Here is a 15161-nt window from a genome sequence, read left to right on the forward strand (position 1 = left end):
GTTGATATTTTAACATATGAAATTGGCAGTTTAAAGCCCTGATTGCCAAGGTTGCAGAAGTATAAACCTTTTTACCCCATCTATCCAGCACCCTGGAGTCTCTATCAAAAGGGGTAGGATTTTTAGTAATAGAAGCCTTAATGCCCTTGGGCCCCTGAGAAATGGTTTCTGGATCTGGAAAAGGGTTTTTGAAAAGGAACTTGTGGGACTCAGGAACCCTGTAGTATCTGTCTGGTTTACTAGGAGCCGGAGGCATGGAATCAGGGGCCATACTGGATTCTGCAAACACATCAACAATGTCTAGTACAGGAGGTATAGCCAAAGGCCTATGCTGAGGTAGGAGGAGGAAATCCCTAAGCCTCTTTTTAGATTCAGAAAATTCCTGACTCTACCAGTGGAATTGCTCCCTTAAGGTATGTAAAGTTTCCCCAAAAGAAAAATCCTCGGGGGGGGCAGAGGGAATGGAATCCTGATAAGTATGGACAAGCCCAGGTCATTAGAAGAATTACAAGAAACAGAGTCCTGATCAGAAGATTCATAGTCAAACTCAGCCCTAGGCCTCTTAGAAGGGGGGGGGGGGTGACTACCCCTGATTAGAGTAATAAGATCTTCAGCCATTTTGATAATTTGATTTTTAGGCATAGAGGCCTGAACATGTGGCCTGGGCGCTGTTTTTTTAGACATAGATCGAGATTTAGGCTTTAAAATAAAATGTGGAGTCTGTTTAATATACAGGTCTGTAGGCCTGAATACACCCTCAGAAGCCGGCCTGCACAGCGGCTCCGGACCCATCCAAGGTAGAGACATCCACGGGTTCCATAGGTGAAGCATCTCGCAGCATACTGGACTCCGAATGGGTCTCAGTATAGGCCTGCGAGTCAGAAGTAGTGGATATCAGGAGCTGCAAAAGCACCTCACTGAGTACCGAACTGGCGACTGGCTTGGGAGAAGCGTCTTCGGCAGTTTTGGACCTCGACGGCCTGTCTCTGTCTTTTTCTTTGCGTTTTTTCGGAATTCAGGTAGTCCCGATGGCTAACAGACATCATTTCTGGATAATTAAACCGAGAACTGAAATATTTAGAGGCAAAAATGTACAGACGACGGATAGTGCGCTGATTAAATAAAGCACAAAACCGACAGCAAGGTACGTCATGGTCAGGGCCTAGGCAAGGAATACAGTACAAATGAAAATCTTTATGAGGTATTTGCTTTCCACAAGTAATGCTATTATTAACTTTTACTGACATCTGTAAGGAGAAAGAAAAAGTTTCCCCAGTGGGGTACTTAGCTTTAAGTTGAAGACTTTGGTTCTGAAACTAGAAAACGAAAATTTCAGGAGTCGGCCGACCGGCACTTGCGAACTGCTTCTGGCACCGCACGGCAAAGACTGATGTAATGGCATCAGCTGCATGTTTTATACTCCTGACGACCTGACGTCATTGAAGAAGGGACAGCAACCAATGCAGGACCCAAGACTTTGTTAATCAGGCCGACTGAGGGCAACCTGCCAGCAGATTACCCAAATATAATGACTGCAACAGTAAAACACGAAGAACATCTGTTCTGGGGTGAGAGAAAATCCTCTCCACCACCTTGAGGGCAGTAGGACCAGGAGAAGCAGAGGATGACCCAACAAGAGCTGAACTCTCGGTGTAGATTATCCAAGGCCCTCCCCAACTCTACACTCCAATGGAGGAGTCTGAGCAGGACTGTCAAACGTCGAAGCCCCAAGGGGAAGTGACGGCTCCAAAAAGTTTGGAGTCAAACCTTTGGATTCAATGCCAACACTTCTGCTCTAAGAACCATCATGTTCCAAGGGGGTAAGAGCCAATCAGATCAGAGAAGTTGCTGGAGTGAAAGAAAAAAAATCATCTTCATATCAGACAGTTCAACCCTAGCGTGTCTTGGATCTGAGGGCTCTGAAAGAATAAGTCAGTTCAGAGAAGGAGCAAAAGGCTGGAAAGAAGGCTTAAGGCTCATGGATCTGATGGGAGATGGAGCTGACAAGACCCCCCATCTATATCTGTGTTCTCAGAAAGTCTTCGGGAGGACCCAAAGGAGGAAGAGGCGGAAAGTGGCCTGGAAGACTGTTTAGGCATCTCCTGAAGAAAGGGAGTCCTCAACATTAAGGATATCAGCTCTGGGGAAAACCTTGGGAGTACAGAGCCAAGGAGACTTTGTAACAGTACACGTCAGATCCGAAGACTTCCAAACTCTTTGAAACATTACTCAGAGATTCAGATAGAGGTGCTGACTGAGGACACCACACCGGGGAGTGTTTTGTGTGATTCCTGGCCTCCTTTGAGTTTTGAAAGGGGTGTTTGAGCCCCTGATGAAGTATCAGTGGAAGGAGGCCTTTTAATGTAAATCTGTTTCTCCTGTCGCTAATGGCCCTGGCATTAAACATTACAGAAATGGACAGGAGGTGTCCAAGTGCGCTGGGCCTAGACAAACGCACATCTTGTGGGTATCAGAGTCGCCTACCTTATACCTACAGGAGGTGCACTTTTTGACCCCAGAAGGCTCATCAGCCATACTGTAAATCTGCAAACGATAATGGATTTTATTATTTATTTATTTTTTTAACAGCTATAAACAGAAATAAAGGGGAAGTTTTAATACCAACAATGGTATGAAGAGACTACCTCAAAGTGAGGCAACAGAGAGAGAAAGGTCATTAACAATGTTAGCTAAGATTACCAACAAAAGAACCTTAATTCTTTGTAGTAGAAAAGTTCAGAAAAGAGATGAGATGATAATAAGGAAGTAAAAGCTAAAAAAAAAAAAAAAAAACAGATTTATGCACTCACTAAACCCATTATGAGCTTGAGAAATCACAATCTCATCCAATCTTGAAGTGAAGCAAACGAGATCTGAGGCAACACAGCAGTCAGGGGCATTATGGGCAAGGGAGGAGCTCGAGAGTCGGATCCTAGAATCTAAAGAAAGTGGACAGGTCGAATCAGAACCCATTCATTGGGAAACTAATGGATATGACATCAAATCAGTAATTCCCAGGTTTTCCATTCAAAATAAATTAAACTTGGAACTGACAAAATATTGTAGGGTAACAGTCTCATAAGCGAAGTCCTCTCACTACAGTATGGGACGGATTTAGCTTTCCAAAGAAACAAATCTCATCAGGATGTCTTGCCCCTATTAGGTCCACGCACAGACTAGTGGATGGATTTACTTGGTGGCATACTTCCCTTACAGAAGAGGGCCACCAAGCACCGACACCCACTGCACATCCCACCATTCCTAAAGGAACTGAGTATGAGTGGGAACTGAAAGCTAAAATAAGAAAATACTCAAACCATCCCCAATGGCTTTTTTTGGCTGACTCTTACCTTTGGTAAGAAAGGAACAAATGGGTTAACAGAGTGGGGCTGAGCAGCTGGCAACAGCAGAAAAAGAAAAAAAATATGCAGTAGATTCTCATGCAATACTGCATCTGTTTCAGAGGATGCAGTAACACTAAAATTATGTCAATAGCTGTACAAAATGTAACGAAATATGGGTCACAAATTTATCTAAATTGTTCACAATAATGAAAGTTGAATATTAAAGACATGTCACCATTAGATTTTACAGTGGAGACATGCAAATATCTGAGGAACTGACATTAAGAAGAACAGCAAGGAATCTCACCGTCAACATTCAAAAGCAACTTGCATAAATGAATGGGAAACAGAAAATTTACTCCAGTACTGCCCCCCCATACTACTAATGGAAAGAGAGCTCCTAAAAGCATTATTCCCATGCATGGGTCCCCTTAAATTATCTACTGTATGATCCCAGTTATTCTCATTAGAGGTAATATATAATTATCAACAATGGGATGGGTAAGAGAGAGAAAGTGGAGAATGAGAGAGAGAGAAGGTTGGATGATGCTGGGATAGTGAATCAGGAAGTGAAACAGATTAACAAGGAGGAAGTAAGGACAGCTATGAAGAGGATGAAGAATGGAAAGGCTGCTGACCCAGATGACATACCAGTGGGAAGCATGCATGTGCTTAGGAGAAATGGCAGTGGAATTTCTAACCAGATTGTTTAATGAAATTTTAGAAAGTCAGGGGATGCCTGAGGAGTGGAGAAAAGTGTTTTGGTACCTATCTTTAAGAATAAGGGTGATGTGCAGAGCTGCAGTAACTACAGAGGGATAAAACTGATCAGTCACAGCTTGAAGCTATGGGAAAGAGTAGTGGAAGCTAGGTTAAGAAGGGAGGTGATGATTAGTGATCAGCAGTATGGTTTCATGCCAGGAAAGAGCACTACAAATGCAATGTTTGCTCTGAGAGTGTTGTTGGAGAAATATAGAGGAGGACAGAAGGAGTTGCATTGTGTCTTTGTGGACTTAGAGAAAGCACATGACAGGGTGCCTAGAGAGATGTTGTGGTATTGTATGAGGAAGTCGTGAGTGGCAGAGAAGTATGTAAGAGTGGTACAGGATATGTATGAGGGTAGTGTGACATTGGTGAGGACTGCGGTGGGAGTGACAGATGCGTTTAAGGTGGGGGTGGGATTATATCAAGGATCAGCTCTGAGCCCTTTCTTATTTGCAGTGGTGATGGACAGGTTGAAAGATGAGATCAGACAGGAGGCTCCATAGACTATGATGTTTGCAGATGATATTGTGATCTGTAGTGAAAGTAGGGACCAGCTTGAGGCGACCCTGGAGAGGTGGAGATATGCTTTAGAGAGGAGAGGAATGAAGGTCAGCAGGGCTAAAACAGAATATATGTGTGTAAATGAGAGGGAGGGTAGAGGAATGGTGAGGATGCAGGGAGTAGAATTGGTAAAGGTGGATGAGTAAGTACTTGGGATCAACAGTTCAGAGTAAGGGTGAGTGTGGAAGAGAGGTGAAGAAGAGAGTACAGGCAGGGTGGAATGGGTGGAGATGAGTGTCAGGAGTGATTTGTGACAGACGGGTACCAGTAGTGAAAGGGAAGGTCTACAAGAGGGTAGTGAGACCAGCTATGTTATATGGGTTGTAGACGGTGGCATTGACAAAAAAGCAGGAGTCAGAGCTGGATGTGGCAGAGTTAAAGATGTTAAGATTTGCACTGGGTGTGAGTAGGATGGACAGGATTAGGAATCAGTATATTAGAGTGTCAGCTCAGGTTGGAGACAAAGCAAGAGGAGCGAGATTGCATTGGTTTGGACATGTGCTGATGAGGGATGCTGGGTTTATTGGGAAAAGGATGCTAAGGATGGAGCTGCCAGGTAAGAGGAAAAGAGGAAGGCCTAAGATAAGGTTTATGGATGCGGTGAGAGAGGACATGCAGGCGGTTGGGTGTGAAAGAGCAAGATGCAGAGGACAGGAAGAAATGGAAACAGATGATCTGCTGTGGCGACCTCTAATGGGAACAGCCAAAAGAAGATGAAGATGCGATGGGTAAGGCCAATCTGTAATCAAACAGGATAGGTTAATTCAAGCACAAAAAGGAAAAATGGCTAGGCTTAAAATGGACTGCAAATTTAGCTACACTAGTATTTATCTACTAACCTATCACAGTTTAAAGTGCCTCCTGACTTGAAAAAGCTAGATGATTCTAGACAGAATGCTTGCCAGGACTAGGCAGTTTAGTAATGAGTTCCAGCCAAACAACCAGGAGATGGACAATATGTACAATAAGAAATGGGACCTATCCCCACAAGGTGAGAATCCATGGTCTCCAGCACCTGTCCTATGTAGGCAGGCTCAAATCACTATCACTCTACTCCGTATCATACAGATTGTTCAGGGGTGATCTGTGTCTTGCCTACAAGGCAATATCGGATCCTGCCCTACTAGAGATGCTCCATATCCATAAGTCTAACTCCTAGCGCATTACCCGCTTGATAGGCCTAAATCTAATATAAACCATCAACAAAACCTTCTGGAGAGACAGGCACGTCTCCCAGATGCTGCCCCATCTCTGGAATAGACTTCCCACACATGTCAAACAGAGTGCCTCGTTGGCAAGCGCAACTCTGATGAGTGTATGGGAAAACACAAAATTTGTCCCAGGGGGTTCCACCTTTGTCTCCTATCCTCCAAAACACAGGCAGGCCAAAATTTTCTCCTTCTGATATCTACATAGTGGTAGGGTTGAACTGTTGTCACTTTCATCACTGCATTATATCATGCTCTTCCCAAAGGCAACGTCTATATTTTACCAGATTATTTCTCTGACGGTCATCTACATCAAAACACCTAGTAAAAAGTAATATACAAGCACTCAATTTCAGGCATCCAAACACATAATTAAAAACATGCACCCGGAATCAAGTTCCAAACAGAGCGCTGCAGAAAATAATTGACAGGCTTAAGGGCTAAATATGCTTAGTCTTAAGCTCGAGAGCTCCTTGGGAGAAAACTACTGAACTGTGATCGGAGCCAATTATAAACCAAATTACAGCTACTTCATGGATTGTGTCTTAGTTTTAGATTACCAGTTTTCTCCAAAGCTCTACACTAAAACTAGCAGGAAGAGAAAATAGCCTTTAGTCTTCCCAACTCCTTTTTAAACAGCACTCCTCTACACCCACCCCCACATCACAGAACATATTGCAGGCTGCACTGTGCTCAAAGGAGAGAGTGCAGAAGGCATTCCTTAAGCAAAAAATGGTCAACTATTTCTCACTTTAATTTGGCCACTGCTTGATAATGGGCTACTGGAAGTGAAAGGGAATTCTTAAATTTAACAAATACTGAACAAAATACTGTACAGGTCAGAAGAAAATTTTCCTTAACTCTGTGCGAGCCCAATCGGGCCAATGCATACCAGTGAATGGCAGTTCAAAATTTATGAGGAAACCACGAACCAGGATACAAAAAATGAACAATGTACTCCATCCACTACAGAGGATCTTTTAGCATAATATCTTGACTACGAAGAGAAAAGATTCTAGGACAACATGCAAACTTCACTCACAGAGCCTCTAGAGGCCACAATTGAATGCAGGTCTTTAAAGTCAGCACCACCACCATACCCGCCAAATAACAATGAAAATGTATAACCCTCTTCTAATCACTAGAAGGCCCATGCTTTTTAGATACAGTACCTTTATGCCACACATTGCTTCATGCAAGTACTATCAAAGGCTGGATGAAATCAATGAGCCTACTGACCATATTGCATGTGGTGTCATACTGGATCATCATCACATCTATACGTTGATTACAACTCCTTGTACATTGCCTTAGTTGTTTTCTAGCATCAAGTGCAAAGTTAAAGATTTAAACTCGAGTTATATTTAAGGATGCTGAAACTGCCCCAATCACTGCCTTCACAGGAAGACATGAACAATGATGCTCCTCTATCTATAATGTCACCAGTGATTCAGTCTGTTTGGGCTTTTCTTTTCCACACATCACCACAGAGTTAGTATATACAAAAACAAGTAAAAAGGGGTTTGGAGGGAATAACCCCCCCCTCGCAAAACACCTTCATGTTCAGACTGCCTAATATCTGTGATGATGCATTTCGCTTTGTTCTTGCTAGTATTAAGTGCTTCTTTCAATTACTCTGCAAAACCAAATACAACTCTCTAAAACCAAGACAGCTGCCAGGGGGATATTAAATGATGTTAACGAAAAACAGACAAATAAATGGAATTTAAATACAATTACAATTCCGCAACTCAGTCCCAGACCTGAAAGTTCGACCAAGTCAAATATGTAAAATACATGCAACTTAACAAACCTATTTTTTTCTTTCATGTAGCATGCATTTTGACTTCTGCTAGGATTAGGGTACATAGAGTAGTTTTCTTGAGAACTGGTTTCAGACTCCTCTTCTTCATCCTCTTCTGTTGCCTGAAGAATACCATCTGAAGGATAACCACCATCATCCACTTCTTCATCATCTAAAGCACATTGGGAAGACCCTCCCCATGTTGCTGTTGTTCTATCACACCAAAACAGAAATAAGCACAGTCACAAGCAATTTAATAGCTATGAACATTACCAAAAATGAAATAAACAGAAGTTATAGAATGTTCCTAGACATCACTGACAAATTGACAAGTCTACATTACATCTCCCTAAGAGGTCCGAGTGGAGAGAGAAACCAGCAAGCAAAGGAGAGTAGTATTGCTAGAACTGAATTAATCATAGTCTTGTTGAATACCTTCACGAGGTGGACCCCGTTTTTCACAAAATCTCACCAAGACGACAATGACATACAGACTATTTTGTAAAGCACACATCCCGGACAGTAGTAGTTTTCTTAGACTACCGTAGTTAACTTCATACCACAGTTGTATAAATTTTGATCTTACCAACTGTATGGTATTATTAGATGTGGAGCTTTTCTCCCCAACAGGCTCATGGCCCAGTCGTACACTACCCGTTTAACAAATGTCAATAAATATATAAAGTAGGTAGGTTTTAAAAAAAAAAGTAGCTGGTTGCACAACCATGATAAAAAAATGCCCAATCCTGGTAGGCACACTAGTGCCAAGACGGGAATGACCATGTAGAATCAAGACATAGAAAAATTTCTACAATGGGGCTAAGTGGACTACTGAGGATAAGAAATTATGTATTGCTACTATTATGTAAGAAGCCCAGAATTTCCAGACAGAAGATAAACAAAAATATTGAGAAATTAGAGGAAAGAAAAATACTTGCACAAGAAAAATTGTCAGAAGCTTTGTGTTCATTAATACAACAGTTTTATGAAAAACATTTATACACACTGCTTGGAAAACAATGCAAATGAGGAAGTGCAAAAATATAAAGTACAAATTTGACAGATTTTTGAAAGGTATAAAAAAGAAATATGGACATAGGAAAGAGAAAGATCTGATATGGTGCAACATCTATGCAAAGGAGAAAGCCAAATTAAGCAATGCAAAAAAGCAGCCCCAAATATATTTGAAGAGAAATACAGGCAGAGACATCCAGATACGAAAACTTTTATAATACAAAAAATAAGAAAACAGAGGAAAAGAGGATTATCAATGGCAAAGTTAAAGAAATAGAGGTTATGTATTACATGTGAAGGACTTGGTGTAGAAAATCTACCTCTGACATCACAGCAGGATACAGTAACTGACCGCTAAATTAAGGAGAAACCAGTGGAGCAGGAAACATCTGAACAGCTGCCATAAGAAGATACTTCTGGAGCCTTCCACAAGAAACCTGTAAAAAAGTTCAGTTGGAGCTGGACAGCAAGGGAAGGAACATGAAACTGTGGCAACTCTTACACAGTCAATGCTGTGGAGTAATAGGCCAGTGAGTTTCCCACAAGAAAGAGCAATGAATGATACAGGATGAAGCTGAAGAGAATGTGACACATGAAGATGCTCTGAAACTTTCTATAAAATGCCCACAGGTAATGGAGAACAAAGAATGTGCCCTCAGTTTAGAAGAAAACCATCTAAGCACAGGGTTGCTTTATTTAATACAGATGGACAGACATAAGATCAATGAAAGAAAGACTACAGAAAGTAAAAAAAACCCCAAAAGTTAGAAGTTGTCTACTTAAAAGATTAGGTCATGGCTACAACATGGCTCCCAGAAAACAACAGTGCAAAAAGACTTTTCTTTTTGTGAATGACTTAAAACTATACAGTTCATCAGATGAGGAAATGAAAGCACAACTGCAAGTTGTCAAAAAAAAATTTCAGATTACATAAGAATGTCATTTTGTCTTGATAAACAAGTAAAAGAAACCTTTAAAGGAAGAAAGCTGCAGCACCAAGAAAATGTCAGTTTGGGACAGGAATATGATATAAAGGAACTTGAGCAAGAGAGAGCGTGAATTATTATTTGGCAGTTGACAGATAAACAATAAAACATGAACAAATGCGACAAACTTAGGAATATTTTAAGACTAAAATTAATACTGAAAATAGAACTGACATCTAGGAACAAAGTCCAGGCTATAAACCAATTTGCTCTTCCTGTCCTAAATTACAGTTTTGGAGTGACTGACTGGCCCCAAAAAGTGTTGGAACAGCTGTACAGGAAAAGGATGTTCCATGCTTATCAAATGACTTGTACAAATCAATGTATACCAAGGTTATAGATTCGCCATTCTGAAGGAGGTGCAGGCCTCCTCAAAATTGATTACATGTATAGATCTGCAATCATAAGAATGCATCCAAATTTGCTGACCGTACAAGACCCAAATGTACTGAAAATTTTGAAATATAAGGAGAACAAGTCTAAGATGACTTCCCTCCTTACTTCAGCAGAAGCATATTGGTGTCAAGTAAGAATGGAAATCAAACCAAACGTAGATAAAAGAATCAAATGAGAAGGCAAGAAATGTGAAAAATGCATAGAAAACTCTTGGAACAACCTCATGATGATCAGGATCGAACAAAGGAATGGTTAAGGACAGGTGAATTTAAACTAAAAGACAAAAGGTCAATACTGGCAAGCTCAAAATAGTGGGCTATGTATATATGTTGGTTTACAAAGTCCACTGAACATGTGGGAGAAACAGAAATATAGGTTTTGTAAAACAGAACTGGAAACCATCACACATCTTGTTGCTAGCTGTGATATGCTAATGGCAGAAGGAATATACACTGAAAGGCATAATAATGTGGTAAGAATGTTGCACTGCGGATTGCACAAATATTATAATATTGTAACATCTGAAAAACACTGGAAAAGTACAGTTTTGTACCTACCATAAATGTAGATGTTCGAAGATCCACATTGCTGCAGTCCTTACACTTGGGTAGTCCGCTGTCCTCGGTCGGCCCGAATATCAAAGTATAAGGCTGACGTCGGTCAAGGCGCATTTGACTGACATCAGGACGTCAGGGTACAAATGCGCATGACCGACATCATATCCTCAGTCTTTTCTTGCCCCAGATGTCAGAAGACCCTAAAAAGAAAGGTCAAAACAAAAAGACAGCAAACAACCAACCACCCTTGCACTAAAAATATGTACAATATATACAATATACACCATATTGACAACCCAACCCACACAACCGCCTCTAACTACAGAGGGAAGGAGGGAGAATTGGACTGCAGCAATGTGGATCTTGAACATCTACATTTATGGTAGGTACAAAACTGTACTATGTTCTTCATCTCACATTGCTGCAGTCCTTACACTTGGGTAGAATCCCAAAGCAGAGGTAAGGGAGGATGGCCAAACTATAAGGAAGCAGGAGCTGCCAAAATGCCCTGCAAAATAGCAGTGGCAAAACCAGCCCTAGATTTAGAATAAAGTGGAAGGTGATAATGCCTAGAGAAAGTATGCACTGAACTCCAAGTAGCTGCCTCCAAAATATCCTTAGTTGCCACCCCTCAAAAAGCCGTCAAGTGGCAGTAGGCCTAGTGGAATGAGGCCTAATCCCAGCTGGAATCTCCTTGCCATGATGGGAATAACAGAAAGCAATGCAAAACCCAATCCACTTAGAAATAGTTTGTTTTGACACAGGCTTGCCCTGAGAACTCAAAGCAAAAGAAACAAATAACTGCTGAGACTGCCTGAACCCTTTAGTTCTGTCCAAATAATATCGCAACTGCCTGTGTACATCTAAAGTGTGCAAAATCTTTTCCCCTTTATTTTGGGGATTTGCATAAAAAGTAGGCAAATGAATAGTTTGGTTTAAGGCCACACTAGAAACCACTTTAGGCATAAAGGAAGGATTAGTACGTAAAGATACCCTATCCTTATGGAAAATTAAGAAAGGCTCAACTGCCATAAGGGCCTGCAACTCAGAAACCCTTCTTGCAGAGGTAATGGCCAACAAAAAAGCAGTCTTCCATGATAAATATTTCAACTCGGTAGTAGCTGCAGGCTCAAAAGGTTGTAGAGTGAGTTTCTCCAACACAAAATTGAGATCCCAAGCAGGAGTAGGAGCTCTACGTGGGGGTCTTATATTCTTTGCCCCTCTAAGAAATTGCTTGAACAAAGGATGAGAAAACAATGGAGGGTCACAATCATAGTGAGCCGAAATTGCTGCAGCATGAACCTTAATAGAAGAGAAGGACAAACCTTTGTCCAGTAACTCAGTAAGATATTGAAGAGCCACACTTAAATTAGGCTCAGAAACATCAAAATCCTTTGCTGCACTCCAAAATAAAAATCTCTTCCATTTATCTGCGTACACTTTCCTTGTACTAGGCCTTCTAGCTTCCAAAATAACATTCAAAACTTGCTGTGGAAGTTGAGACCCACTATGGTTCAAAACAGAATATGCCAGGCTGTTAGGTGAAGAGAGTGAAGCTTGACATTGAGCAAATGACTGTCCTCCTGAGACAACAGGTGTGGAATCGAAGGCAAAGGCCATGGAGGCTCCGTACCAGGCTTCTCAGTAATGGGTACCAATGCTGTCGAGGCCAATCTGGAGCTATCAAAATCATCCTTGGCTTGTCCTGTCTGGCCTTTAGTAGTACCTTTGGGAGGAGAGGCAGAGGTGGAAAGGCATACACATGAAGATTGCTCCAATTGAAAGAAAGAGCATCCACTTTCCAAGCTGTGGGATGAAACCTTTTCGTGCAAAACTTTGGCAGCTGGCGGTTTAGTGGAGAAGCGAACAGATCTATGTCTGGAGTTCCCCATGACACTGTCAATTTCTGAAATACATGAGGATCCAATTTCCACTCGTGGGGATCCATAATTAGCCTGCTCAACACATCTGCTAAGGAGTTCTGTGCTCCGGCAGAAACCTTGCCTGAAGATTGAGCTGTAAACTGAGAGCAGTCTCCCACAAAATCATTGCTTGCCTGCATAGAGGATAAGAATGTGTTCCCCCTTGCTTGTTGATGTACCACATGACAGTTGTGTTGTCTGTTAGAATCAACACCTGCCCTGGAAGAAGTAAATCCTTGAAAGCTATTAATGCAAACTGGACTGCTAACATCTCCTTCAAGTTGATATGTAGATGTTGTAGTCTGGCAGGCCACTTGTCTTGTATCCACTTTCCATTCAGATGAGCTCCCAAGCTTTGTCTGAGGCATCTGTCGTTAGAATCTGACTCGCCTCTGGCCGGGTCACAGAGAGTCCCTTGTTTAGGTGACATTCCTGAGCCCACCACAACAATTCCTTTTGAATGCAAGGTATTATTTGAATGACAGTGTCCAGATCCTGGCAGTGCTGTGTCCATACATTTTGAGATACAATTGTAACTTCCTCATATGCAGTTTGGCATTGGGAAGCACCAGAATACAAGATGCCATGAACCCCAAGGCTTGAAGGACTGTCCTTGCAGTCAGCCTGGACTGATGAGACAATTGATGAAAGTAAAGGGAAAGATTCTTTTGTTTGTCCGGGGCCAAAAAGGCCATCTGGGATGCTGTATTCAGTCTTACACCCAGAAAGCACATGTCCTGAGAGGGTACTAGACTGGACTTTATTTCGTTCACAGAATACCCCAGGCATCTTAGCACTGCTATCACATATTCCAAATGATGAAGTAGCTCGTCCTTCCTTGAGCCAGAATCAGGCAATCGTCCAAATAAGGATAGATCTGTATTCCTTTTAGCCTGAGGAAAGCTATCACTGGAGCCAGAACTTTCGTGAACACTCTGGGCAGTAGATAAGCCAAAGGGCAATGCAGAGAACTGATAATGAGAAGTCCCAGCCCGAAAACGCAGATACTTCCTGCAACTCAGTCTGATAGGAACATGAAGGTAAGCCTCCTTGAGATCCAAAGTTACCATCCAATGATCTTTGCCCAGCAGAGGTAAAAGCTGTTGTAACGTCAACATTTTGAACTTGGGAATGTCCAGATAAGTGTTGAGGGTAGATAAATCCAAAATTGGTCTCCATGTGTTCCCTTTCTTTGGTACTAGGAACAGGCGAGAATAAAATCTTAGTCCCACTTCTGGCATAGGGACTGGCTGTATGGCCCCTATTTGAAGTAACAGAGAAATTTGTTTGTGAGCCTCTAGTCTTTGTTGAGGAGGAACGTCTGGCATGCCTTTGAAAGGAGGCAAGGTATGGAAATAAAACCTGTAACCGTGGTGTATGATATCCAATACCCATCTGTCTTGGGTAATCAAACTCCAATTTTCCTTGAAAAGTGCCAACCTTCCTCCCAAAGGTGCTGCCAGACGAGAAGGCTCTGGCAGCTGAAAAGGTAGGTCATTGGGTCTGTTTACGAAAGGACTGACCCCTGCCCTCACCCGAAGACTGTGCAGGTGAACTCCCTGTTCTAGGCCTGAAAGAGCCCTGAGCTCTGCCCCTACCACGTCTAGACCTACCCCTAGACTGGGAATCATAAGAAGGATACGTCCACCCCTTGGTAGGCCAATTTCTACTAAACTTCGGAGGCTGAACCTGCAAAAAATCTTTAACAGTCTGCATAGACTTAGCCTTGTCTTCCATTTTCTTTAAGACTGCCTTAACAGGAGAACCAAACAACACATCAGATTGTAAAGGAGCATCTAAAATCCATGTCTTAACATGTTCAGATAAATTCTGATCCCTCAGCCAGGCGTGCCTGCGAAGAACTGACCCAGTGGCAGCCACCCTAGACGAGGCCTGTACAGCATCAAAACCACATTGCAAAGAATGCTTACCCACCTGTTCAGAAACATGTACTAAATCTTGTAACTCTTTACACTCAATACCTTCCGCCAGAGCATCTACCTTAGACTTCAATTGTGAAAGGAGATAGTTTTGGAATTTCAACATGTGAAACTGGCAATTCAAAGCCCTCATAGCTAGGGTGGAAGAAGTATAAACTTTCTTTCCCCATCTATCCAAAGCCCTGGCCTCTTTATCTGGAGGAACCGGATTTTTGACAACAGAAGCCTTAACACCTTTAGGCCCCTGACTAACAGTTTCTGGGTCTGCCCTAGGACTCTTAAAAAGATACTTATGAGCTTCAGGCACCCTGTAATACCTATCCGGTTTAACAGGAGCAGGAGGCAAAGAATCAGGATTAAGAGAAGCCTCTGCAAAAACATCTTCCACCACATCCAGAACAGGAGGTATAGCCAAAGGCCTATGGCTGGGGTAAAAACAAAAAATCCCTAAGCCTTTTCCTGGAATCAGAGAAGTCCTGACCTTCCCACTTAAAATGCTCCCTCATGGAATGAAGAGTCTCTGAAAAAGAAAAATCCTCTGGAGGAGAAGCAGAAGGAGTAGAATCATCCACATCAGAATCAGAATAAGGAGAATACTCCTGCAAGTCTTCAGCCGAAGACTCTGAAACATCCAAAGCCTGCTCAAAACTCCCTAGCTCAGGTT

At 42.1% G+C, this 15161-nt stretch overlaps 1 protein-coding gene across 1 annotated transcript in view; it reads right to left on the minus strand.

Annotated features, from left to right (window-relative positions):
• The window catches only part of PCM1 (pericentriolar material 1), a gene marked incomplete at its 5' end in the record, with an annotated part of 3258627 nt that overhangs the window by 2257720 nt on the left and 985746 nt on the right, over nt 1-15161 (minus strand). Inside the window, one exon of the mRNA XM_044063494.1 lies at nt 7692-7895. Coding sequence (XP_043919429.1) covers nt 7692-7895 — 204 coding nt within the window. The remainder of the gene's footprint in view (nt 1-7691; nt 7896-15161) is intronic.

This window comes from Protopterus annectens, chromosome 2.part1 (assembly GCF_019279795.1).
Source record: "Protopterus annectens isolate FY-2018-M chromosome 2.part1, PAN1.0, whole genome shotgun sequence".
NCBI lineage: Eukaryota > Metazoa > Chordata > Ceratodontiformes > Protopteridae > Protopterus > Protopterus annectens.